Source organism: Dermacentor variabilis, unplaced genomic scaffold, assembly GCF_050947875.1.
Source record: "Dermacentor variabilis isolate Ectoservices unplaced genomic scaffold, ASM5094787v1 scaffold_12, whole genome shotgun sequence".
Taxonomy (NCBI): Eukaryota; Metazoa; Arthropoda; class Arachnida; order Ixodida; family Ixodidae; genus Dermacentor; species Dermacentor variabilis.
This window is the reverse complement of record NW_027460280.1, coordinates 58,048,042-58,074,039: the sequence shown is the minus strand read 5'-3', so window position 1 is coordinate 58,074,039 and position 25,998 is coordinate 58,048,042. Positions and strand designations below refer to the sequence as shown.

Genomic DNA, 25,998 nt, shown 5'->3' with positions numbered 1-25,998 from the left:
TTGCACAGTTGCGTCACCACTTCAAATGCTAGTCCACTTGCACAAGCTGTTGTTTGCCTGCGTACACATAAAATTGAACGGAATAGCCAGTCTGCAAATCGGCAAGCACCCACAATTTGTATCCCCACTTTATAATTTTGTCCCACATGTATTGCCGAATAGCTGATCTTCCGTTCGATTTCCCCATTCTTTCATTCACAGAGAGGTTCCGCGCAGGTTGAAAAAGTTCTCCTGAAGTAGTATTCACGTGTTGCAGAAACCACAATATGCGGTGCAGCTTGCCGTGCGAAGCTACGGTAGTCGCCTCCGGATCAGTGACACTTAGGAAGCGCAGAAGTGCAGAAAACCGTCTCCTTGGTGTAACGTTCCGCGGAAGAAGCCCTGAAAAAAGCCTACTGGTATTCCAGTAAAGGTGGACGCGTGGCATGTTCACAATGCTCATATAAATGAGCAGTCAAATGAACTTCACTAGTTCGTCGGGAGTCATTTCTTTCCATGACCAATCTCTTTCAGCATAGCTTGGAAGCTCCAAAATATGCATCCAAGCATATATGTTCGTGTTTTTTCAAGTAGTATGTATCACTTCTGTGGTGAAGAATAGGAGGAAAAAATTGCGCGCCGTTGTAAAACGTCTTGCGCTGAGCTGAAGTGCTGGGCTGAGATGTGCTCCGGGCGGCCTTGTTGGCGTGAACTGAAGTTTCTTCACAGCCGCTGGCAGCACATCCTGGCCTAGCGATGTACGGACCCTGCAGATAACAAGAATAGCTCTAAGCTTGTGGACAGAGGTCGGCAGATAAGCGCGCACAACGCCGGTGACTGCTCAAGGCTGTAAAGGTAACTCACCGGTGAGCAGCTGCGGATGTCCCGGGCTGGCTTGAAACATTGTCGCCGTCAGAGATTGGAGCAGAGGTACTGTCACCTTCGAACTCGAAGCTCGAATCCTCGTCACTAAAATCAGGTGCGGGTGTAGAATACTTTCGATCAGAACGCTTTCCGTGCGGCGCAGTCGCGTGGGACGCCGCCGCCATGGCAGTGACCGGAGCGACTGGCATTGGGCGGCCTTGTTGGCATGAACTGAAGTTTCTTCACAGCCGCTGGCAGCACATCCTGGCTTAGCGCCGTATGGACCCTGCAGATAACAAGAATAGCTCTAAGCTTGTGCGCAAAGATCGGCAGATAAGCGCGCACGATGCCGGTGACTGCTCAAGGCTGTAAAGGTAACTCACCGGTGAGCAGCTGCGGATGTCCCGGGCTGGCTTGAAACATTGTCGCCGTCAGAGATTGGAGCAGAGGTACTGTCACCTTCGAACTCGAAGCTCGAATCCTCGTCACTAAAATCAGGTGCGGGTGTAGAATACTTTCGATCAGAACGCTTTCCGTGCAGCGCAGTCGCGTGGGACGCCGCCGCCATGGCAGTGACCGGAGCGACTGGCATTGTAGCGATATAGTAACACCAGATGCGGCCCTCTGGCGGATTTACCAAGAGAAGCGAAACCAAAACTGTTGCAAACTGGCTTTAAAGGCCAGGTATACATGTTGTACATGCGGCGGACCTTCAGGAGTGCGTTTTCGTGAAATAAAACCACCCGGACTCCAAACCTCGCCACCTTACACATCATCTACCCGGACGTCTACCCCAACGATGCGTGCCCCTCGTGCGGGGTCACGGCGACACTCGCACACATGCTCTGTGAGTGCAGAAACGCTCCGCCCGACTCTACCTCCATCAAGTGGGAGAAGACCATACGCAGTCCACTCCTACAAGACCAGCAATGGGCCATCCAGCAGGCTCGCGCAGCGGCCGCCAGGTACTCCCTGTGGGTACCTGCGTGGGGTACGCCCACTGCGCACTGACGTGCGTCCTGCAGGACTCTTATTAAAGTTTTTTCCAATCCAATCCAAGTCAGAGCTCACTAATGAATAGCTGGCGTCATTTTCGGGTAATTATCACCACTCAACACCATCAGATAACCAAGCCAACTATATGATTCAATATTTGACTTTAGCGTGGGCAACTTATAGCGTACGCTATACCAGAATCCTTCCATTTTTTTCTGGTCACAGAACTGCCGCCTCAGTTTCATATAGAGCCAGCGCCCGCCGCTAGAGGCGCAACCGTGCATGAGAGGGCATGCGAACACCGCTACCGCTGTGGTTGTGTGTGGGGCAGCCTCGGTATTCTAGCTTTCTCAACTTCCTCAACCATCGCTTTAGTTTCACATAATTATTTTTAACATTGAATATGCTTAAATTACTGCCTGAGCGCGTCTTCTGCCATGATATGAGCTCCCGGGACGAAAATAAAGTCGCTCATAACATGGAGCTTGCGGCGGTCTCAGACCAAAAAAAATTTTTTTAAATCTGGGATTTTAAGAGCCAGAACCGCGATGCGATTATGAAGCACGCCGTAGTGGGGGACTCAGGATTAATTTTGACCACCTGGGATCCTTTAAAATGCACCTGAATTTAAATACACGTAAATAAATGTCTGAATGAGGTTTAGGTAGGATTAATCCAAGACAAACTTCGCTACTAAATGTCATTAAATGCACCTAAAGGTCTGCAAAGCGATGCCACTTCTGAATGAGAATTAGGTAGAATTAATGCAAGACAAACTTCGCTACTAAATGTCTAAATTTAAATAAGCATTTCGCCCCCGTAGAAATGCGTCCGCTGTACACGGCCGGGTGGTCTCGGTCCAGATTTCTTCATCATCGCTGTTCGCCTCAACACTTCGGTGGGCTCCGCTTTTTAATATTTGCCTGAAATTAAACGCCACGCATTCGCAACAAAGGACCAGTGGTCCCACTTATCACCAGATGCAAACATATGGGCTGTTGCACCACCGCTTACCCTTAAGTAAGCGCCAGCTCTCCGTTGCGCATAGCGCCAGATTGTTCACCGAGCACAGCTGTTCACTAAATTTCTGTTAAACTGTGGCAGAGAAGGAGTGACTGTGGGCAGTATCTTATAAGGAGATCAAAAGAATGAAATTGTTATTGCAAAGGGCTGCTACCGTAGAATACTTAATGACAAAGAAAAGGAAATTGAGCTGCTCCGTGCGTTCAAGATTTCTTTGCAAAGCGATGCCATTTCTGAATGAGATTTAGGTAGGATTAATGCACGACAAACTTCGCTACTAAATTTCTTCGGTGCGGCTTTTAGCAACGGATTAAGGCGAACGTGAAGTGTTAGGACCTGCACAGTTGAAACTAGCTGTATTTTAATTAGGCAATTGCCTTAGCAAGCAGTCCTTTAGAAGCGTCAGTACGTAAGCCAAGCACTTATTCACGCTGCTCGTGGTTTCGACGCAGAAACGACGAGACTAGGTATTTTGGTTCTTAATGCGCAACTATTTACAATATGTTAAATACTTTATAATTTGATTAAAAAAGAAATAGAACGTGTTGGTGCAAAAACAACAAACAAGCACGATCATTTATTTATCATGTAAAATAAGCGGAGCGAAATACAGACAGCACAGAGGCGTCCAGTCACGAATGCTCCACCATTCACAATGCAAGAAGTTTGTTAAAAGCATGACACTGATATAATAAGCATAAAGAAATAACATCAAACGTGAGAGATATGCATTAGGGGGTAGGAAACAAACACCAGCAAACGAATGGCAATAAATACAGAATGCATAATCGATTGTTTCTATAAACAAGAAAGTGTAAAGCATAAGCATTTTATAACACATGGCAAAGCAACTCTCAAACGAACACAAGTAGCCACATCGCAAATACAGAATTTTTTTTTAAATGGCTTGTTAGAGATACCACCATTCTACTTCTTCAGCTGTTACTTGCAACACATGTTCGGCATCGTTGTACCACCCCGCCACTTCAACTAAACAGCCGAGCACTTGAAAGATAGTGCAGCACATGCACAGAGCACACCCGATCACTCAGCTCGCCTTGCACTGTGCATGCGTTTCGGTACGCGAACGATGCCCTCTGTGGCACAGTGGCGCCGCGTCGCGGCACTTTTGGGCAGCATATGAACCTCTCCCATAGTGTGACGGCGGAGTTTCGTGACCAGAAAAACATGGAAGGACTCTGGCTATACGCTATATTAGCGTACGCTAAGCAGCGCACGTTTTCTACAACTTCAGTTGGCCAGTGATTTCTTCGGATCTCAGAGGCCATATGCTGTCATTGCGGCTATTTCCCGACTGAGCGATAGGTGGCGCTGACATTTCGAATGTTTCTTTCGTTAGACTTCGACTCGTTCGAAACGAGAAGTGATCTCGAAAAGACCCCAAGGTTATCCATACTACTCTGTCGTCGAAGCGACCTGAGACTAAGCGAAAGCTTTTTACACAATCATTTGCTACGAACGAAGTGCATTTTACAAAAGCAATGCCAAATTGAATTCGAAGCGGGCAGCCGGGACCGCCGCCACGTTTCACGCGAACTCCGCAAGCCACGCAAAAACGCTAATGCTAACTCGTTTGCGTTGCGTACGCCTGCTATACTCGCTATTTCGTTTAGCGTTCAGCACATGTGCAGTGACGACCCGCTATTTTTTAGCATACGCAATGGTATAGCGTACGCTACACTAAAACTGTCTAATGCTCCATTACCACGAGTGGCAGGTTTTCTTATCAAGCGCGGCCGCCACGCCCCCTTTCGCAACAACACATGCACATTATTTCTCAAAAAGGTGCATCAAAAATCAGAACGTCGCCAGAGCGAGAAATTTAAACTGGTTCTACAAGTGCGCTGCCTAGACTAACTGGATGGTGCTAGGTGCACGAGAAACGATTCCAACATGTCGAAATTGGCGATTTAAAGCATCGATCACCGATTGAATAGTGATCGATTTGAGTAGGTTAAAAAGTTATTTGAGTAGGGTGAAAGAGTTAAACACACAGCAATAAGCACCATCACCATGGCTACACAAATATTATACTGCATGTGAGAGGTCTGCTCCGCAATCTCGATGATGTTAAAGAACTGCTGTACAAACATAATCCAAAGTTGCTGTGTGTTCAAGACGCACCTCTAAACTCTACTCACAAATGCTTTCTTTGGCAATACGCCAGCTTCCGAAGTGACCGTGCCAAGGCTCAAGCCTCATCTGGCGGTGTAGCGATTGTCGCAGACAAGTCTGTAGCCTGTCATCATGTAGCCCTTCAGACACCACTTGAAGTAGTGTCAGTGCATGCAGTTCTTTTGATCATTTCTTACTGTCTGTTCCATATACATACCATAAAAGCCTGTGTATAGTACGAGGTTTTTTTCCTATTATTAGCATCCCAAATTTTCGCCTCATACTATATGCTGATCCGAACAAAATATTCAGTCAGAAATTTGGGCTAGAAGTTTTGGTTTCATTATTGCTGCTTGGCTATGGCTTGACTTCATTTTTGCTGCGTGGCTATGGCTTGGCTTCTTTATTACTGTGTGGCTACGGCTTGCTTTCGTTATTGCTGCGTGACTACAGCATCGTTTCTTTATTGTTGAGTGCACACCTCGGCAACACACATGCAAACCACGCTTCGCGAAGTGCATCTTTTTTATTCCGCATTGAAGGACCAAGATGTCCGGACCACGAAAACAGTACTCGGCTGCTTTCAAGAGAAAGGTTATTTTAGCCGCACAGGACATCGGCAACAGTGTGGCCAGGAGGCAATTTGGCATCAACGAAGGAAGCATTTGCGGGTGGCGTCGACAGAAGGAAGCCCTTTTCACGTGCAGTGGAATGCGAAGAAGCTTTCGTGGCCCAAAGAATGGGACATTCCCGGAAATCGAACTTGTCCTGACGGAGTTCGTACGCCAACAGCGAGCCGCGCATCTAGCCATGAGCAGGGAGCTTATGCAGGTAAAAGCTAAGGAGCTTGCAAGAGAAAAAGGGCTACCGAGCTCCACCTTCAAAGCGAGTAAGCACTGAATTTATCGCTACATGTGCCGTGCTGGATTTTCCTTACCCCGCCGAACTTCGATTTCGCAAAAGCTGCCTGAATCGTTCGAAGAGCTGCTTGTGGCTTTCCAGCGCCACGTTATTTCGCTGTGCAAGTCCAAGAACTTTCAGCTAGGGCAAATCTGCAATACTGACCGAACGATGGTTTATCTGGACATACCATTGCCCTTCACTGTGCATGAAAAGGGCTCTAAGCAAGTTTATGTCAGGTCTACTGGCAACAAGAAAATGCGAGTTACCGTCATGTTGTCGTCCACGGCAGACGGACGCAAGCTCCCACCCTATGTCGTGTTCAAGCGCAAGACCTAAAGGTGAGGAGCCTAAAGCTAAAGCCTAAAGGTGAGGAGCTGCCAAAAAATGTGGTCATGAGAACATCAGAAAGGCTGAATGTAAGAGAATCTTGTGCTTGACTGGATAAAGTCCGTCTGGTGTAGGCGGCTCGGTGCACTGTTGTCGTTCCCGTGCATCCTTGTCCTGGACGCATTTCGTTGCCATTTTGCCGACTCAGTGAAGAAGCTGTTGCGCGAATCCGGCACTGACCTCGTCATTATCAGCTGCAGCCTTTAGATGTTTGTGTGAACAAGTCGTTCAAGGACGCGGTCAAGCGGTGTTATGCAGACTGGATGCGCTCAGGTGAGCCTGCAGTGACGCCAACCGGGCGGCTGAAGCGGGCTTCACCAGCCACGCTATGCAAGTGGATTGTGGACACTTGCGCCAGCATACCAAAGGACCTTGTGCATCGCGCATTCAAGAAGTGCGGCATCTCGAACGCGCTCAATGGCACAGAGGATGAGCACATCTGGGAAGATATGTCCGACAAGGAACTACCCGAGGAGAGTGCAGCTGAGGAAGATAGCGATTGAAGTGAAGAGTGCAATTTAAATAAATGTTTTCCTCGAGTTTTCCTAACTCGTATTATACGCGGATAAAACTTTTTTTTTTCCATTTTGCATCCCAATAATTTCACCTCGCACTATATGCGGGTTCGTATTATACGCGGGTTTTTAAGGTACCACCTAACTATCAACTTCGAAAAACAAATCTGTATGACCTCATAGACCAACTGCCAGAACCCTACATACTCGTCCGTGATTTTAACACCTACAACACCCTGTGGGAAGACTCCTGTTACAACACGAGAGGCCGACTAATAGAAAACTTCCTTTTATATTCTGATACGTGCCTCTTTAGTAAAAAGGAACCCACCTATACAATGTACAGCATGATTCATGTTCATTGATAGATCTAGCAATTGGATCTGCTTCTCTTCTGCCTGACCTGGAATGGAATGTCGTCAACAATCCTTTTGGACTTCCCTGTAACTTTAAACTTAATAATGCGGTATGACAACCCACCCAATATTCCCCTATGGAAAGTAGTATCAGCTGACTGGGAGCATTTGAAAAATCAACTCATTTATCACCCAATTTTATAAACAATTTTAGTATAGATGATGCTGTTGCATATTTTACCGCTTTTATTATTGATGCTGCTGAAAAGTTTATCCCGCAAACGAATGGTGGTTCACTTAAAGGACATGTTCCCTGATGGAATGAAGACTGTAGAGATGCGTGAAAGAGGCAGAATAGAGCATGGGGCATAATGTGCAGATCGCCGAATACATAAAATCTGATTGAGTTTAGACACATAAAATCGCAGGGAATGTGGATGCGACATCAGGCAAAGAGAGAAAGCTGGGTGAGGTTCCTTTCAGGTATAAGTTCATACACACTGGAGGCAAAAGTTTGGAATTGCCTAAGAAGGCTAAAAGGTATTCCCTTGGTCCAAACGACCAAGGGAATACCTCAGAAGAGCAGGCAGACTCCCTAGGGAAGCACTTTGAGCGTGTGTCAAGCTCAATCCACTACTCACAATCTTTCATGAAGTACAGACAAATAGAAGAATGTAAGGCATTTGAACGTAAATCCCCACAAAACACACCATATAACTGTCCTTTCAGTACTGCCAAGCTGAGAGCTGCCTTGATCGCATGCAAAAGCTCTGCACTGGGACCTGATAGAATAATGTACGACATGATTAAGAAAGTACACACTGATACATAACTGACGCTACTTGCACTTTTCAACACTATTTAGGCTGCCGGATATCTTCCACCCACATGGAAAGAAGCGATTATGGTTCCCATTTTGAAGCAAGGTAAAGATCCTTCGGCGGCGGTAAGCTACCGCCCGACAGCTCTCACGAGTTGCCTTTGTAAGCTATTTGAGAAAATGATTAACCGCCGACTAATAAATTTCCTTGAAACGAGCAAAATACTTGATTCCTATCAGTGTGGCTTCTGAGAGGAGCGGTCCACAAGTGATTAGCTCGTATGCATTTAGGAAAATATCTGGGATGCATCTTTTCATAAACAGTTTTTTTTATCGGTATTCCTTGATATGGTGAAGGCGTATGACACAACATGGCGTTATGGGATCTTGAAAGACTTGTCGGGAATGGGCATCCATGGAAATATGCTAAACATTATATAAATCTATTTGTCCAATTGTACCTTCCGCGTGAAAATCAGCAATGTATTGTTGCGTCAATATATACAAGAAACTGGTATACCTCAGGGAGGTGTGCTCAGCTGCACACTGTTGATCGTTAAGATGAACACACTCCGCACTTCATTACCACCCGCTATATTTTATTCCATCTACTTAGACAACATAGAAATAAGTTTCAAATCCTGTAACCTTGCAGTGTGCGAGAGACAAGTACAGCAGGGCTTCAACAAGATATCTAAGTGGGCAGACAAAAATGGGTTTAAAGTTAACCGCCACAAAAGTTCATGTGTCCTTTTCACAAAAAAAGAGAGACATGGTTCCAGATCGAAGTTTAGAACTGTATGGAGATGAAGTACTTGTACACGAAGAGCACAAGTTTTTAGGCATAATGCTCGACTCAAAACAGTCTTTCATACCACGCATAAAATATCTCGTGGCAAAATGCTTAAAAACAATGAACCTACTGAAAATTTTGTCACACACAACATGGGGCAGTGACCGAAAGTGTTTAATGAACCTCTATAGGATCCTTATCCGATCATGACTGGATTACGGTGCCGTGGAATATCACTCTGCCCCACCAAGTGCGTTAATAATGCTAGATCCCATCCACCATCTAGGTATCCGCCTGGCCACTGGTGCCTTCAGAACAAGTCCTTATTGAAAGTCTATACGTAGAATCAAATGAGTGGTCACTTAATCTGCAAAGAACATACACTAGCTTCACATACTTTCTAAATATTTACTGCAACCACGAAGACCCTTGTTATACTACAGTTAATGATATCTCGTATGCTACACTTTTTCACAATCGACCCTCCGTGAGACAACCTTTCTCACTGCATGTGAGGGAGCTGAGCGAAGAAATGGACGTCCCACTTCTCGAACATCGCCTAATGCCTCCAACCAAGCAGCTACTGTACCGCCTTGGGAGTGGCAGGTGATAGAATGTCACATATCTTTAGTAAGAATTACAAAATACGCACCAGAGCTTGAAATTTGAATGCATTTCCATGAACTCCAATCGAAGCACTCTTGTTCTGAATGCTACACCGATGCATCAAAGTCGCATGCTGGCATGTCTTACGTGGCTGTTGGTCCCTCTTTCTCTGAATCAGGTGTATTGAACCCCCATACAAGTATCTTTACTGCAGAAGCCAATACAGTACTGTCGTTAAACACAAAGAAATTAAAACTAGAGAATGCAATAATATTCACAGACTTGTTAAGTGTTGTAAAAGCACTGATGACCTTAATAAAACACAAAACTTCCGTTTTCATTGAGCTTTACTCTTACTTGTGCAATATTTATTCATCTCGTAGACAGGTGACAATATGCTGGGTTCCTGGCCATAGATGCATCGAGGGTAATTTGATGGCAGACCAAATGGCCACATCAATTACATCGCAAGCTATAAATTCTACCACTGCTGTTCCTACCACAGATCTCAAGCCTTTTTTGCAAACGAAACTGCGAAGCCACTGGCAATGCTTGTGGGACATTGAAACAAATAATAAGCTCCACTTGATTAAGCCAAAGTTAGGTTTCTGGCCCTCCGTTACAAAAACACGAAGAACTGATATTCTATTCTGTCAACTCAGAATAGGACATACATATGGTACTCAGAATTTTCTATTAACTGGCAACGAACCGCCCGCCAACTTGTGGTAGATTTGGTGAGAGGCTCACCGTCCTCCACGTCCTCGTGGAGTGTCGGGAAGCCGAAAGAGAAAGAAGGAAACATTTTCTTCTAACATACCGCTATTGTCTCCCTTTCCATCCCGCTATGTTTCTTGGTAAATAACCCCCTTTTTACCACCAAAGCTATCCTAGGTTTCTTGGAACAATGTGTTCTTGTTTGTTAATAGCCCACTAGTTTTGTAGCGCATCCCCTCTCCAAAGGATGCTGCTGTGATAGTAGTCCTTGTATAGCACACGCCTTCAGGTCCTTGCGCTTCAGGGGCTCTGTTACGGCAGTAGTGCTTTTTGGAATATTGACCTTGTCACCAATTTTAGTATACTGTAATTCATTCACAATGTATCTTTCGTGTCCTTGGCACACTTCGTAGTCATTGCTATAGTTTTATTATATGTAGCTCCTACGCACTCTACAGTGATGTTCTTAGGCCCCTTACAGCCCTCACATCCATTGCTCATAATTTATCGCTTCACTTTGAACTCATTACCATTGGCCTGGTGCTCCTTGGTCATACTTGGCCCTTGCGCCGCAAAACACAATATTCATCATCATCATCGACTTGAGCTTTCACACTTCTTGTGAGTCTGTCCAAGCAGCAGTAAGGTTCTTCTTCAGTTTTGTGTAATACACTAATACAAGGGGCAGCGTTACTACTTTTTCCTGCTCAAGCTTTTCGCTGGCCTCCTTGAAGGGCTCCAAGAATTCGATGGCCTCTGTCAACACGGCCTTAGTCATGTCTTCCATGAGTAGATAACCCCTTGAATCCAGGAGGTTCTTTATCGCATCGTACTTCGTTAGAACGGACTTGATCATGGCGAGCTTTGAATTCCACCGCATGCATATCTCCTGGCATACTCCTTGTGGCAGCTGGCTCATCAATCTGCTCTGTCTTAAAAAGTCACGACAGCCTTCACTTTTTGCAGTTGTTCCAAAAGGTCGAAGGTATGAGCGAAGGTACCCGTCATCGAACATGTTCTAAAAAATGGTGTTCGAGACGTGAGCACTGCAGTTCATTCTGGCATACGGACGCAGCGCGTCATGTTGGCACCCTGGTCTGTCATGAACACCATATTGCTCGGCATGCCTTCATCAATCCTCAACTTCACGCTGCTTCGTGGAAGCTGTTTACGGATGATCATTCCTGTTTTTCTCTCGGGGGGGAAAGTCGCTAGTGAGCAGAACAAGGCTTCTCAGTTTCCTTTCTTCACTCACGTAATGGACTGTTGCAGTGATATACGCTACTTTCTTGTAGTCGTCGGTCCACATGTCAAGGTCATCGAGCAGCGGCCTTCCTTCATCGCTGACTGGATCTCGGGCATCACCGCTTCTAAGAGTTTGTTTGCAACTTTGGACACTCTGCGAGACACCATTGTAGGATGCGGAATCACGGTCCTCGCGGAGATGCTCCCGTACTTGGCGCTGATAGCAATCAGTTCGTTGGCAACATTTAGGAATCCTTCGTCGCAAACACTGTCAAATGGCTGCATATCTTTTGCGTACCACTTGAGGCAAGCAGTCGTCAGATTCACTGTAATGCCAGATTAAACCTGGTGTTTCTTTTCGGTGAAGGATGAATAAATGGCAGTGGTGTCATCTGTATGTAGTCTTGTGCTTGTGGCAGTTCAGGTGAAACACTCCTGTCTTCCCACCATCATAGGCGAAAAAAGCTTTGCAATTTTTTCAGTGCACATGCCCTACCGGTGATAGGGTCAGCACGTCAGTAACTTCCAGGAAATGCTTCCAAATGTGGCTTTCTTTAACTTGCTTTGAGACAAGCTTTAGCTTCCCGGCAGCGAGCTTGTCCCTTAATCACCTTCATTCATGGCGCCATGTGTACAGGAGACAAATCCCAAACTATATAACGCCAGTAACCAACTAATTAAAAGCATAAGTGCGCTCTGACGAGCTACGACATAACAGCCAAAGCCTTTCTTTCTCTTTTTCAATAGATGGCGACGCTGGTCCTAAGTTATACAAGGAGCAGTTCTTTGCAAGAGGTTCCATATGGATGGGCCTTGCTCGGGGCATGCTCCGCCTAGGTGGCTGTCGCCTAGTAACAGAGGCCGTCTCTTTGTTCATTCTCGCTTTCACCTTTGCGCTCCTCTTGTTTATTTCTGCTCACACTTGCAGAGAATCTCGCAGTAGTCGCCGCAAGGCGGCAATGCCTTAATCTTCCAGATGGTTACATTTACACGCGTTTGCACTTTGCGATGGTTCAGGTGTGTGCCTCAAGCAAGACAGTTATGAACTTATGATGTACGTGACAAGGAATCATTCACAGCACAATTGGAGCTGCATATTACATGGAACAGGAATGGGTATGCTGCATCTGTCATGGCGTTTTTATGTTCTATGTACTACTGAGTGTCTAGTTACAGCCTAGTGGTCACTTGCTCTGACTCATTAGGCAAGGATGTGCCAGCTTATGTACCTTTTTTCCTCTTATCCTTGATTGGTTGCACTTAGCTGAGTGAGTGAGTTGTTGGTTATCCCCTTCAGGCACTGTATGCACAATTGTGCATAAAAAATCAAAAGCACTGATGAGTGCACTGGTAAAAATGATTATCTTTAAAACTTATTGAATGGTTAAACCTCAATATAATGAAATTCTTGATATAACAAAGTATTGAACTTTCTATAACTTCTTGTCCATGAATCTTGAACCTCAGTATAACGAAGTGTGTTTGTACACGATTTCAATATGACGAAATTTCACTGCCACCACAAAGAAATACCAAGGTAATAAATGGAAACGTCTGCAGACGCAGATGGTCAAATTATTTAATTTACATGCTGCTGCTTGCGAACGCACCTCTCAAATCGCATGTAGCCAAGTGCGATAAGATTCTATCGCTCCCTGTCCGCTGTATGCTTTAGGTGCAAATGAGAATGTGTGAGGGAGAGCCGAGAAATATGGTGGCTTGATGAGCACTGTCTTCCCACGCAAGCATGGGGAGTTCGCTCGCAGCAAGGCAATCAAGTGTGCGCGAAGGTGGTTAGGAGGGAGTGGGGGGGCAGCACGGCTGTGGGTGTGTGTGGAGCGCATACACAGCCTGTGCACCCTGTTTTAGAGGTAATCTGTTGTGTGTTCAAAGACTGTGCGAGTGAGATGGTGTTGCATCATATGCCGTCTTCCCACATATTTAGTGCTGCAGGTTGCGTAATCGCAGTTTCGAGAACTCGTTGAAGTGAGAAGCAGACGAAGCATTCACTCCTCATTGCCGGCGCTTTTCATGATGGCGCCAACCCACTGCACTATCAGCCGCAGGTGCAGAGTGGATGCAAAAGCATGGCTGGCTTCCCTTGTACCGCCGATGTGAAGATATCGTCGATGCAGCATGAAACCGTATCTTTTGTTGCCAGCTCTCAAATGCAACACAATGATTTCTTTTTTCTCATTCAAATTTGCTTTTTCCGATTGCCCGATAATTGGGCAAATTTTGCAGCTCCTTCCATGTAAGGAAAATATATCAGTAACTGTACTTGTTTGCATAAAAGATCGAATTTCAGTAGAACGAAATTTCTATATATTACGAAGCAAATTGCCGATTTTACCAACTTCCTTATATTGAGGTTTAACTGTATCATCAAACAGTTGTGATTGGACCTGTGGTACAATTTAGGGAACAATAAATATAAAGTGTTTCAATAAATCTAGTTGGAAGGCTGATGGCTGGATGTTTACTCTCGGTGTCAGTACATTGTTGTGTAGTGGTTCACTTCTTTCGTTCTTTTTCGCAAGGTTTAACATCCGGCATATTTTTAAAGTGACTAGATAAGTGCCTTCCAAGTACGCCAGACCTGAATGGAGTCCACATTCTGTAAACTTGGCAAAACTCACTGAAGAAATTAAAATTCCTAATTCATTCTGGATCTGTGCAATTTTCATGATTCTTAAGATATCACAGATATGGTTAAACTAAATTTGTGGTGGACAGAATTAATTGACACCTGAAGGGATTATCAGAGCAGTTGTATTAAAATGTGTACATTTTCGACATTCTTGAGTACTGATCCTATCTTGTCCTTAGCCTGCTTTGCTATGCTCATAGTACACGGGAAGATTGTTATTGCTATTTACACGCAGCACTTTTAGTTTTTCCTTATTTCTGTTCTCTGTCTAATCAAGTCATGCACAGATTTTTTTATTTTCATTTTGTCCCCATGTTTACATTTTTGTGCATAGTGGTTTAAGAATAGCTGATAGGTTTACAAATAAACGATTAGTGTTCTATATAGAGGTTGTTTTTGTGTTTCCTACCTTACTGACATCCTGTTTTATTTTTCCCCGGCGGATACCAGCAGCCTCGGCCTCTACAGATGCGGCCGGCATCTTATACTGTAAATAAATAAAATTAACATCACAAAGCACTTTGTGGGAATTACAGTCATGCCTTTGCCACCGTGTTTAGAGCACATGTTGGTGACAGAATTTTCAAAAGTAACAGGGTTACGGTTTTATACTGAAGGGCATGTCTTGAACATTGACTGTTTTCAATTTTCCAGTTGTAGCATGTGCCCCCAAGTCACAAATTAAAAAGGTAATTTATGTAATCTTGTAGTTAGTCAGTTACACATTGTAATTTGTCATACAAGTAATGTCTACCTCTGCAAAGTGCAGGATTTCGCTATCTGCTAGGTGTAATTATATTTGAAAAAAAAAAAGATTCTGCGTAGTCTTAAAAAGAATAAATAAACTGGTGGTAAATGAACGTAGAAATCATCTAGCATGGATAGAATATATTAAGTGTTGCATATTTATTGCATTTCTTTTTCTTTCTTCATATATAATGTGTTTGTATATGTTAACAATCTAAGTAGAGCAATCCCAACTATGATGCACCGAGCTTTAAAAAAGACAAATCATTTTATGTGAACAGAGTCTTGTACATAGTGTTCACTCTCTGGCTGAGAATCTGACAGCAATGCTGTTTTTGATTACGTTTGGTTAATTATGGTTAATTGGGTAACTCTTGAATTACTGTTCTAATTATATCAACATGTTATGGATTTGTAGAAAATTACAAGCAACATCGAACTAGGCTGTTTTCAACTAAATAATACTTCTGTGCTTTCCTTTTCCGCTCCAGCTGAAAAAGAAAGCTCTTTAAAATATGAAAAATACTATGTGACCGTGCAACCACCTGCATCAGAAAGCAACGCCCTCAAAGAAGCTCGCTGTGAGTTGCTCACAAAAACAAAAGGAAGGAAGGAAGGAAGGAAGGAAGGAAGGAAGGAGGGAAGGAAGGAAGGAAGGAAGGAGGGAGGGAGGGAGGGAGGGAGGGAGGGAGGGAAGGAAGGAAGGAAGGAATATTCATTCATTCATTCATTCATTCATTGAATTGGTAGATAAGCCACTGCTTTATTTGCCCGCCCAACCAGAGACAGTGCATCACCTTGGTGTTGGTATGGAACGAGCGTTGATAGCTGTTAGCGCATCGTGGAGAGAGAGCGGGCGCAGTTATCTTGCGTGTCATAACGCCTTTTTTTAGCTCTCATGAGCTCCTCCCATCGAGCCTGTTTAATGTCACTGCTTTCTGGTGTGTGGGTAGGTGCATGCACACGGTATTTTTCATATATTTCACTAGCTTTCTTTTTCAGCCAGAAAAAATAAGTGCACAATTAGCATATTGCTGAAAACATCTCACTTCGATGTTGCTTATAATTGTCAACAATAGAACATTAATTATTGGATTATATAATTATAACCAATTAATGTAATGAAATTCGTTAAACAGTTGCTGGTAGATGCTACTAAACTGTGAACAATATGCTTTGGTTTTGTCCTTGTAAAGTGATTTATCGTATCTTAAAAGCTCGGCAAATGATAGTTTCCACCTCGGCAAATGATATTCAGGGTGTCTACCAACCGGGAAAACCGGGAATTCTCAGGGAATTTGAGCAGTCAGGGAAAACTCAGGGAATTTGTGCTTCTATGAGGGAAAATTAGCTGTAATTTTATTGAAAGGGAACGAAAGTCGTGGTAATGCTGGCTCCAGTAACAGAGGAATCGCAACGAATCGTCATTGACGCCGTGTCATGGGCACGATGTATTGCCAGAGTAGTTAACGACCGATTTTCTAGACGCCCAATTTTTCGGACATGCCCGATAATTTGCACGGCTTTGCGGCACCACCACGTACTCCATATACTCAATGTATATTGCCCTGACTGCAGTTCTGAAATGGCATTAATCAAAGCCGCCACCGCCGCTATTTTAATTATCTCGCCGCCTCGAACCTGGCACTCTCGCACGCAGATCCGCTGGCAGCCGTAACCACCACCGCGGCAACGTTAGGCCTAGCTGCTTCTATGTTCGCTATTAAGCTTCTTGCCGTGCGGTGCCGTGTTTTTCAGTGAAAGAGCTCGCCGCTATCACCAATGGCACCGACTCCGCCTTTGTAATCCTCGCGATTGGCTTTGAAGCTCGCAGAGCACAGCGCGTTGTGTAATGTCAGTCTCTGAAAGTTAGCTTTGCCTCAGTACATTAGTGATAGGCAGTGAAACATAACAAGCGTGGGAAGGGGCAATTGCCACGGGACACAGTATGTATTCCTTAATTATACACACGTGCACCCCCATCTCCTGTCACAGTACAAGCCCCTATATGCCTAGTAAGTATAGTGGCAGGCCTTAAGAGCTTTTTCGGGCGATTCAAAGGCGGCCTTACAATGTCTTCTGTCATCTCTTCGTCGCGAGTCATGTGAACAACTCGTTTCGGAGATACGAGAAATGCACCATCACATGATCACGAAAGGACACGACGTCGTGTTTCAGTGGCTGCCTGGTCATTGCGGTATCTCCGGCAACGACCTCGCTGACGAAGCTGCTAGGAAACCACACGAAGGAGCAAACCTTGTTTCTATACCTTTATCGCGGACCGATGCAGCCCAACACTTAGGCAAGCTAGCGCACTCTTTGACATTGGAGAAGTGGCACTCAACATCGATTGCATTCTCTCGATCCCTTTATGCAACTGCGGCTGTTATCAGGTCTTCCGCGAAATGAGGAAACAGTGTTGTGCCGCTTACGTTTGGGCGTCGCATTCACCAATGCATATGCATTTTTGATTGGAATGGCTGATAGCACCGAGTGCAATGCCTGCGGTGTCGAGGAAACCATAGAACACCTACTGTGCTACTGCCCATCTTTTGAAGATGAAAGGCAAGACCTCTGCACAGCTCTCAATCAGCTAGATGGAAAGCCGTTCACCTTGAACAAGATCTTGGGACCATGGCCTCGCATATCGCAGCTACAAAAGGCCACAAAAGCGCTGCTGCGATATTTGAAAGATACCGGATTGAGTCAGCATCTGTGATCCGGACTCAGCGACCGACTGATATCCCCAGTGGACTTTCTCTTCTTTTAATCTTTCCGTCCCCCTTTCCCCAGTGTAGGGTAGCCAACCGGGCTCAGTCCTGGTTAACCTCCCTACCTTTCATTTATCATTTTCTCTTTCTCTCTCTTTTTTCGGGCGTGCCTGTGGCAGTTTTAGCCTTTAAGGGCAGTTAAAGACAGGCATTCATTATATTTGGACTGCCCGATTTTCGGATGTTTTTGCGGCCCCTAGGGAATCCGAAATCGGACGTTGACTGTACAACTGACCAAGAGGATGCTTCAGATGATCCATGTGGTGAAAGCATGGTAGAAGGAGGATGAGAACAGAAAGGACTGACGCACTGAGGAATTAACGGGAAAGGAAGGGTGCCGCCGCCTTTTTGAAGGAGCTTGAGCTAAATAAACTAAGTGTTGGCTGGCGCTGAGATACAGGTGTCCCTCATCCAAACCAAAATAAACTGTTTTAAGCAGTGAAACCCAACACTGAGATGTTGTGTACGGGCTGAGAGTATGTCAGGACAGTTGAGGTTGACTTCCCAGCTGCTGAGAGAGAACCTTAGTTGTGACAAAGTTCAGGGCCTCATACAGATGAGCTTGCTATCAGTTGATAGAAATAGCTCATATTAAAAAATATTTACTTATGTATGCATCTCCTTTTCATCCGTATTTGAAAATGTTCAACTCAATTTGGAATGGGCTTTACCATTTCTTTCGCTGTGCATTTTACTAACACCTTCCTTCTGTTTTCTTTTTAAATAAAATAGATATTAATCCTTACTATTCAAACTGGATTAAGTCATTTTTTTTTTGTTTCAGCATGCTTACTAGAGAGTGACAGCATCGGGCAACGTGGTGTCAGCCTGTCTTGACATGAAACAAAGTTCTGGCTCATTCAGGGAATTTTGCAAAGGTGCTCAGGGAAAACCTGGAAAACTCAAGGAATTTGGAAATGTCAACTTGGTAGACACCCTGATATTGTTTCCACCTATTGCCATTAGTGAGGAACCATAATTAATTCAGTGAATAAACGGCAAGATTCCGAACAAGAACACCCTTCCTCACCCTGCTGGGGTCAAAGGTAATCCAAGAAAGGTTGAGAGGGGCCTTCGTTCATTTGCAGACTGAAATTCAGGATAATGAAGAACTTTCAGTCACTTAAAGGCATTATTTCACTGTGTAGGAATGCATGATATTCATTTGTAATGTTGCATGCATGCTAATAACACCAAAACGCCGTAAATGATATTTACGACAGTATATATTAATAGGCACATAAGACAGTTGGTGCATTTTACAGTAATATATATGATGGAGGAGTCTAATGTGATGGTAAACCTAATAAAAAGTCCTTTCTGAACTCTTATGTCTGTGGGTGTCGTTGCACGTGGACGTATGTGTGACTTACGGTAGTCCAAAAGGTGTAGACAGCCGAAAACAGTTAAAAGCATCTTTATTGTGCCGAGAACCGTTGGAGGCGGAAGACAAACTGAGTGCCAAAGGAAAACTGAGTTGTTCTCGTGTCCTGCGGGAAAGAGTGTCGCCCGCTATGTAGTGCATTTTCCTAAGTCGTTCAGGAGCACTAGTTGGGTGCGCTGGGGATGTATCAGGCTAGGTGGTTGTGTCAGAGATGAGACGGGCTCAAGTGGAACAGAGCACATTTCCTCCATTCTTAGATCATTGCCTGGAAGTGCTCTGGAGGCCACCGTGCATGTGTGGGCGCATTCGGGAGGGTAACACCCATGCTCTGAGTGCCACTGTCCTTCGGTTTCGGAACTGCTGGCGGCGACACTGATACATCTGACCCGTGATGCCAGGCTAAGTGAGGTGAAGCGGACTTAAGGCTGTTCTCTTGCAGGGAAGGATTCTCTGAAACTTTCATTAAACAATGCAGCTGGTTAAGGTGGCGGCATGTGTGCATTCCCCTGATGTCGACCAGCCACGACTGAAAGCCTATACGCTTGAGTATGGTCACCTTGACTCAGCCTGGTTGCTTGTTGAACTGGTGGACAAGTATGCCCTGGCCTTTCTCGACTCAACTGCAGCGAGGGAGCTTTTGTTCCTCTTGAGATGTTTTTGCTGGAGGCTCGGGGAAAAGCGCTTTGAGCTAGGTTCTCGTTTCTCGTCCGAACATCAATTTCGCTCGACTTTGCCCTGTGGTGCTTTGGACAGTATTGTGCTGCCTAATGAGAAAGCTTGGCCACGAAGCGCTCGTCTTGTTCATTCATCGCAGGGCGATAAGGAGCTGATGTAACGGGCAAGATACTGTTGTTGCTATAAAACTTCAGGATTTCCGCAGACACAAATGGAGTTCTGTTGTTCAAAACTACCTTGCACGGCAGGTCAAACAGTGCAAAGAATAACCAGAGAATGTCAATAACTGCTGCTGATGTCACTCTGTCCACTTCTGTCACTTCCAGTCACTTTGTGTATGCATCTATCACTACCAGGAATGTAGACCCTTCGATAGATCCAGCAAGATCAATATGCAGGGCATGCCAAGGCATGTCTGGGCCTTCCCATTGTGGAATAGGGGCTCTTTACGGAGTGCTGTTGTTACATTAGCAAGGCTTGCAATATTGGACAGTTGTTTCTATGTCGTGGTCAATACAAGGCCACCACATGTAGATTCTGGCACACTTTTTCATGGCACCAATTACTCAATGGCCTGTGTGGACGAGCGATGTGGCTTGTCTATGAAATGCTACTGGAATCTCAAGTTGTGATCCCAAACTAACGCAGCCACGATGAGTGGTAAGCATTGAAGTGATCACCCTTGTGGTTGTGCACATTGCCTTTGATGCTGCTGCCGTGTCAGCTGTTAGTGAAGGCTTTGGTAGTGCTGCGAGCCCGAGTATATATAAGTATATCTCGGGCGGGGGTCTTCTACTGTGGTGTCTAGCGGCAGGTGGCACAGTGCGTCAGCATTGTGGTGCTTCTTTCCAGTTCCGGTGTACAGGGTTGTAGTCGTATGCTGATATCATGGTGCACCAATGCGTCATTCACGGTGACAATATCTGTGGTATTGGCTTCCAAGGAGCCATAATACCCAACAAGGGCTGGTGATCAGTTATGAAGGCCACTTTTCAGCAGGTAATGTACTGATGAAAATGTTTGGTTGCGCAAACGATTGCAAGCTCCTCTCTATCTAACTGGGAATAATTCCTCTCTACTGGTGATAAGGTACGCGACGCGAAAGCAATTGGGCTTTCTGTCCCTGGTCGTCAACTTGTGAGAGGACTGCACCCGCTCCATATGATGATGAGCCACCGGCCAGCAACAGTGCCTTTCCAGAGTAGCTCTTTTAGGGTTTCAAATGGTTTTTGATGGCGTGGTGACCAAGTACAAGGAACTTCTTTTTTGGTGGAATTAGTATAGGTTCAACTTGTGAGAGGACTGCACCCGCTCCATATGATGATGAGCCACCGACCAGCAACAGTGCCTTTCCAGAGTAGCTCTTTTAGGGTTTCAAATGGTTTTTGATGGCGTGGTGACCAAGTACAAGGAACTTCTTTTTTGGTGGAATTAGTATAGGTCATTGGCCACAGTAGCCCGATGTTCTAAGAACCGGTTGTAGAATGTTAATTCAGTATAGACTCGTGTAAGGGTCCCACTTTCTTTATTCATAATTTTGACGCGGTATGACCCTTACCTGGGACTGAGCCATTTGGTTCGGACCCACCTAGGGGCTGCTACTGGATGGCTCTAGATACTATATACTGATACTAGGTGGCTCTCACCATCTACTAGTGGCACACGGAAGTATGCAGTGCATGGTATTGGGCCACTGAACGTGATTGCTTCTCCACTGGACATTTTTTTCCCACATTTTGGGCTGCCAAGTTGTGGGGCGGCCCTTACACTGGTGCGGTCCTTACACTGGTGCGGCCCTTACCCGGGTGCGGCCCTTACATGGATGTGGCCTTTACATGAGTCTATGCGGTAGCCCTAAAAATGGCTGCAGTTCTTGCTTGTGAGCTGACACTCATGTGTCGGTGATTGCTTGCACCATGTCTCCAGTAGAATGGACACCCTTAGCATCAATATTGTGTCTGAGAAACTTTTAAAGTTAAAAGCGCTAACTTTTAAGTTAAAAAGTTAGCACTTGCTAGCTTCTCAAGAACGAACTCTAAGCTTGCTGCATACTCTTCACCAAAGGTGCCACTGATAATATCATCAAGATAAATGCAAACGCCCAGAATTCCATTAAGTGTTGACTTATGAATTTCTAGAAGATTGCTGGTCCTGCAGCTATGCCAAATGGCAGTGTGTTGACCTTGTATAGGCGTTTGATCGGGCTGGTAGTGAACAGTTAAGAAGTTTGTTCGCTGAACTTCAAGTGCTGGTACTCTTGGGCCAAGTCCAAGGTGCTGAATATTTTTCCACCGCGAAGCGTGCTAAAGGCTTCGGTTGTCAGCAGTGGGTACGAGGATGCTTTCGTCACTCAATTGACAGTACTCCGGTAGTCCCTGCCGTGACGTAGGGCTCTGTTCTTCTTCTGGACAATGTCAAGTGGTGTAGCCCATTCCAATTGTTGCATAGGCTCAATGATGCCTTGTTCCTGCAGCAAATCAAGCTCCTTTTCATCTGATGTTCACAGGGTGAAAGGTATCGGCCTGGCCTTCATAAATTTAGGCTCTGCATCTTGCCGCAGCTCTCGGTGATGGGAGGTCCATAGTTCCAAGGAATTTTTTCTGAGAAGACTGTGTCGTATTTCTCTTGCAGCTGTTTCACTCCTAGATCACTAGGTGATTGTTGCACCCCGCAAGCCATCACTTTAACTCTTTCCTTACCACAGGGAAATTGGTTGTTTTTTGTATGGTTTAGTTACGAATTTTTTGTGCAACAGCTACTAAGTTTACAGTGTCATGCAGTACATAAAAGTGAAAGTAAATGAACGTGCTTTCAAATAGTATTTATTTTAAGAATATATAAAAAATTTATTTAGACAAAAAATTCTTGAACAAAAAAGCAAGAAAATTTCAAAAAATTTTTGAGTAAGGAGTAATATCTCTGGCAAAAAAATTTCGAAATATACAAATTGTGGGTATATCACTAGGCAACATTTCTTTAAAAAATTATACCCATACATTAAGTACTCTTTGTGTTACGAAAAATTACAAGACGATTTTTTTTTTCAAAAGAAAAATTAACTTATAGAACAATATTATATACCAAAACGCGTGTACTAAATGCACATTGCAAAAGTACATTTCGAAAAAAAAAACTGTTATAGCAAAATGCGTAATAAAAATTAGCAAACACAAATAATTAATGAAATTCACCGCAAACATTCTTAATGATTAGCTTATATTTTCAGAGCAAAAAATTCTATAAAGCTTATGACAGATACAAAATAGTTAACACTCCATAGCAGAATATCACAGCGAAATTGAAAGTTGTAGTTCAATAACTTTTGGAGCCACAAATGTTTCATTCAGCCAGATTGATGTGCCTGTCGCTGAAACAGTTTCTCATTGTGAAGCACCAATGCACATTGCATGTGTGACAGAACACATTGGTCTTGTGTTGAACTTTCTTTTCCTCATAGCTTTTCCTACAGTTTCGGCAGATGTCCTTTCTTTCAGGCTTGTGCTGTACAGCTGTGCATGGTGCAGCTGGCGAGGGAGGAACAGGAACTGTTACTGTGTCCTCTAGTTCTAGGAGCTGTCCAATCAGCTCTGTCCTGAAGGCCAGCTGGTCAAATCGAGAAGGCCTAGAAAGCTCGGATGCTTGGGGATGCTGCGTGCGATATGCTTGAAAAATAATATAGCTGTTCACAGCTGCGATGTCGATGCAGTGGAAGAATAATGTTTTCCACCAGTGGATACATTTCCTCAAAACATAGTATGTGGCAATCAGCTGGTCTGATTTATCGACTCCAAGCATTCCGGCGTTATATTCGTCAACGAGCTGTGGCTTTTTTATGGCAATTTGTTGCCACTTCTCGTCCTTCTTTTCTCGCCGTTTGGCAAGCACGTGCAAGTTAGCTGTGTGTGCAGTGCTAACCATATTCCCAACACGTCGATCTTTCTATTGAAGATACAATACTCCCTTGTCTCTCAGCCAGCGGATATCTCCTCTTTTAGCTCTCCTCTCCCAAGTGACGCCTTTCAGTTCTGTGGGAAATCCCCGGCGATCTTTTCGTGTTGTGCTGCACACTGTTTGGCATTCCAAGAGGTGCACAAGAAGAGTGGTCGAAGTGTAGAAATTGTCCATATAGATATTAATGTACCCACGATCAAGGTACTTGTCGCAAAGCTTAGTGACCTCATCAAAGACCAGCCCATTGGCACTAGGTTTTTCACGCTTCCCTGTATACACTATGAACTGGATGGTGTAGCCGGTTTTCGGGTCCGCAAGAACCCATAATTTGTAACCCCATTTCACAACTTTGTCTCTAATGTATTGCCGAATTCCAGACCGCACTTTGGATTTGACCATTCTTTCGTCCACTGGAATTTCACGATAAGGCTGGAACAATCACGCGGAGCAGTCGTTTATGTGCTGAAAAAGCCAGGACACCTTGTCTAGCTTCTGTGCGGCAGCGCCGTTGTTGGTATCTGGGTCAGAAATATGCAGCATGGCCAGGAGCCCGGTGAAACGTCTCCTTGACATAATGTTTGGAGGGAGAAGCACAGAAAACTATTTTGATGTACTCCAATACAAATGCAGCCGCGGCAGTTCCAGTACTCCCATGTACAACAGTAGGGCGATGAACTTCATCATTTCTACTGGGGTTACCTCTTTCCAAGAACCATCCCTCTCGCTGTAGGTTGGTTTCTCGATGATGTGCATCCATGCATACTTGTTGGTATTTGCACAAATATCGTGAATGACCTCCACCGTAAAGAAAAGGCGAAAAACATCGAGCGCTCGCGATAGCCGCTTCGGACCGCTACGGAGCATCATCCCGAGGTCAATGCCCGGATCTCTCTGGAGTCAAAACTCCACACTTCTTTGAGCTGGTGGAAGCACGTCTTGCCCAAATGAAGTGGACACTCTATAAATAAAGAAAATAATAGTTTGGACAGTGGTGGCAGCGAATGCTGCACAGTGAAGTGCTAGCGGACCAACTCAGGGCTGTCCAGAGGGCCCGTGTGATGGCAGAGGGGCTCGGCCTCTCTGTACCGACGTGGGAGCGGCCCGCATCAGTCCCAGACTGATCCCTCAGGACCTCAATAAAGTTCTTCATACCATACCATACCAACACGGCAATTTAACCGGCTCTAGATATCCATAAACAAAGCGGATGGCGAATTTGAAACTTACCTGCAGGTAACAGCTGATGTTCCCGGCTGATCGGCAGCATCTTCCGCATCTGAGCTGAACTCCGACGACACGACATCGATGTCCGAGTCATCTGTGCTCGATGAGTCCAAAAGATCACTTGCCGGATCGTCGGGATCGCGCGAAACTGCGATCTTTTGAGCGCACCTGGTTCGGGATGTCGATGCCATCGCGCCGCTCAAGTGCTCATCAATCTTTGAGCTCACGCACCCTTCAAAAATCGCCGCCACGCGGTAAAAATGTGAACCATGCAGAAATGGAAACTCTACTTTGTATGCAACCACCAAGATGGCGCCACAGGTCCAGGGGCGTAGCGGTCTTTTAAAAATGCGCGCTCAAAAACTTCGTTCACCAGTGAACGATGCCTAGTGCCATGGTAAGGAAAGAGTTAAGTGGGGTGAATCAGTTTCTGCCTAGCGAACTTGATCCAGAGCCTTGTACCACTAGCAAGGGCAGCTGATGGGTCTGACCGTTGTAGTAGACGTCTACGTTGGCACAGCCCAGTAGCAGTAGGGAATGTCTGGACCAAGTTCTCAACTGCGTGCCATCTTGCTGGTGAGCTGTTGCATTGTCATGCCAAATAGCGTGAAAAGTGTTCTCACTGATAAGCGTGCATGTCGCTCCAGACTCCATCTTGGACTTAATTGACTGCTGTTGTGCAGTTATTTCTGTAAACATCTTCAGTTTCGTATGGAGGCTTACCCTACTGTTCAAGTCATGAAGCTCCGATGATATTGCTGATGTCATGATCGCACCACTTTGTGTCTGCCACTCTGCGGTGTTGACGTTGTGATTTCGCTAGGGCTTGATCTGCGATCGGAGCTACTATTTGCACTTCGCGATACATGCATTTTCAATGTGTCCACATTTATGGTATAATTTGCAAATAGCTGTCTGGAACCGACATCCCTGTGGATCATGCTGGTCATTGCATCGCCAGGAGGGCTGTGCCTTTGTACTTGCTTTTGCCATAGTATTGAAGTTGCATACCTGTTGACTATTGACTATCCCTCTGCTGGTGCCCGGCGCTCTCTGCTCGTACACCGTTGGCGTGTGCTCTGGTGAAGGTTAGACCTAAGGCTGCAGGCCTTAGTCACGCAGTCCGCGCACAAATTGGTCCTGCAACATAACGTCCAAGGGGATTGTGGTGTTAGCAGATGAGGAAGCTGCACCTCCCTCATGCTCAGTAGCTAATGTGCTCAAGGTCAGCGTCCCAAAATTCCACTCGGCAGCAA

The 25,998-nt window shown here is 45.1% G+C and overlaps 1 protein-coding gene across 5 annotated transcripts in view; it reads left to right on the top strand.

Annotated features, from left to right (window-relative positions):
* The window catches only part of LOC142565951 (AT-rich interactive domain-containing protein 5B-like), a 100,843-nt gene that overhangs the window by 56,629 nt on the left and 18,216 nt on the right, over positions 1 to 25,998 (top strand). Inside the window, exon 6 of one of the 5 annotated variants that reach the window (XR_012824925.1) lies at positions 12,358 to 12,456. The exons of 2 other annotated variants lie outside the window; for them this stretch is intronic. Coding sequence is in view for 2 of the 3 variants with exons in the window: in XM_075676586.1 (XP_075532701.1) it covers positions 8,025 to 8,079 (55 nt within the window). In the remaining variant the exon portion in view is untranslated. Of the gene's footprint in view, positions 1 to 8,024; positions 8,095 to 12,357; positions 12,457 to 18,292; positions 18,516 to 25,998 lie in introns of those variants that run through there. 2 more of the 5 variants (XM_075676587.1, XM_075676586.1) reach the window with 2 other exon arrangements.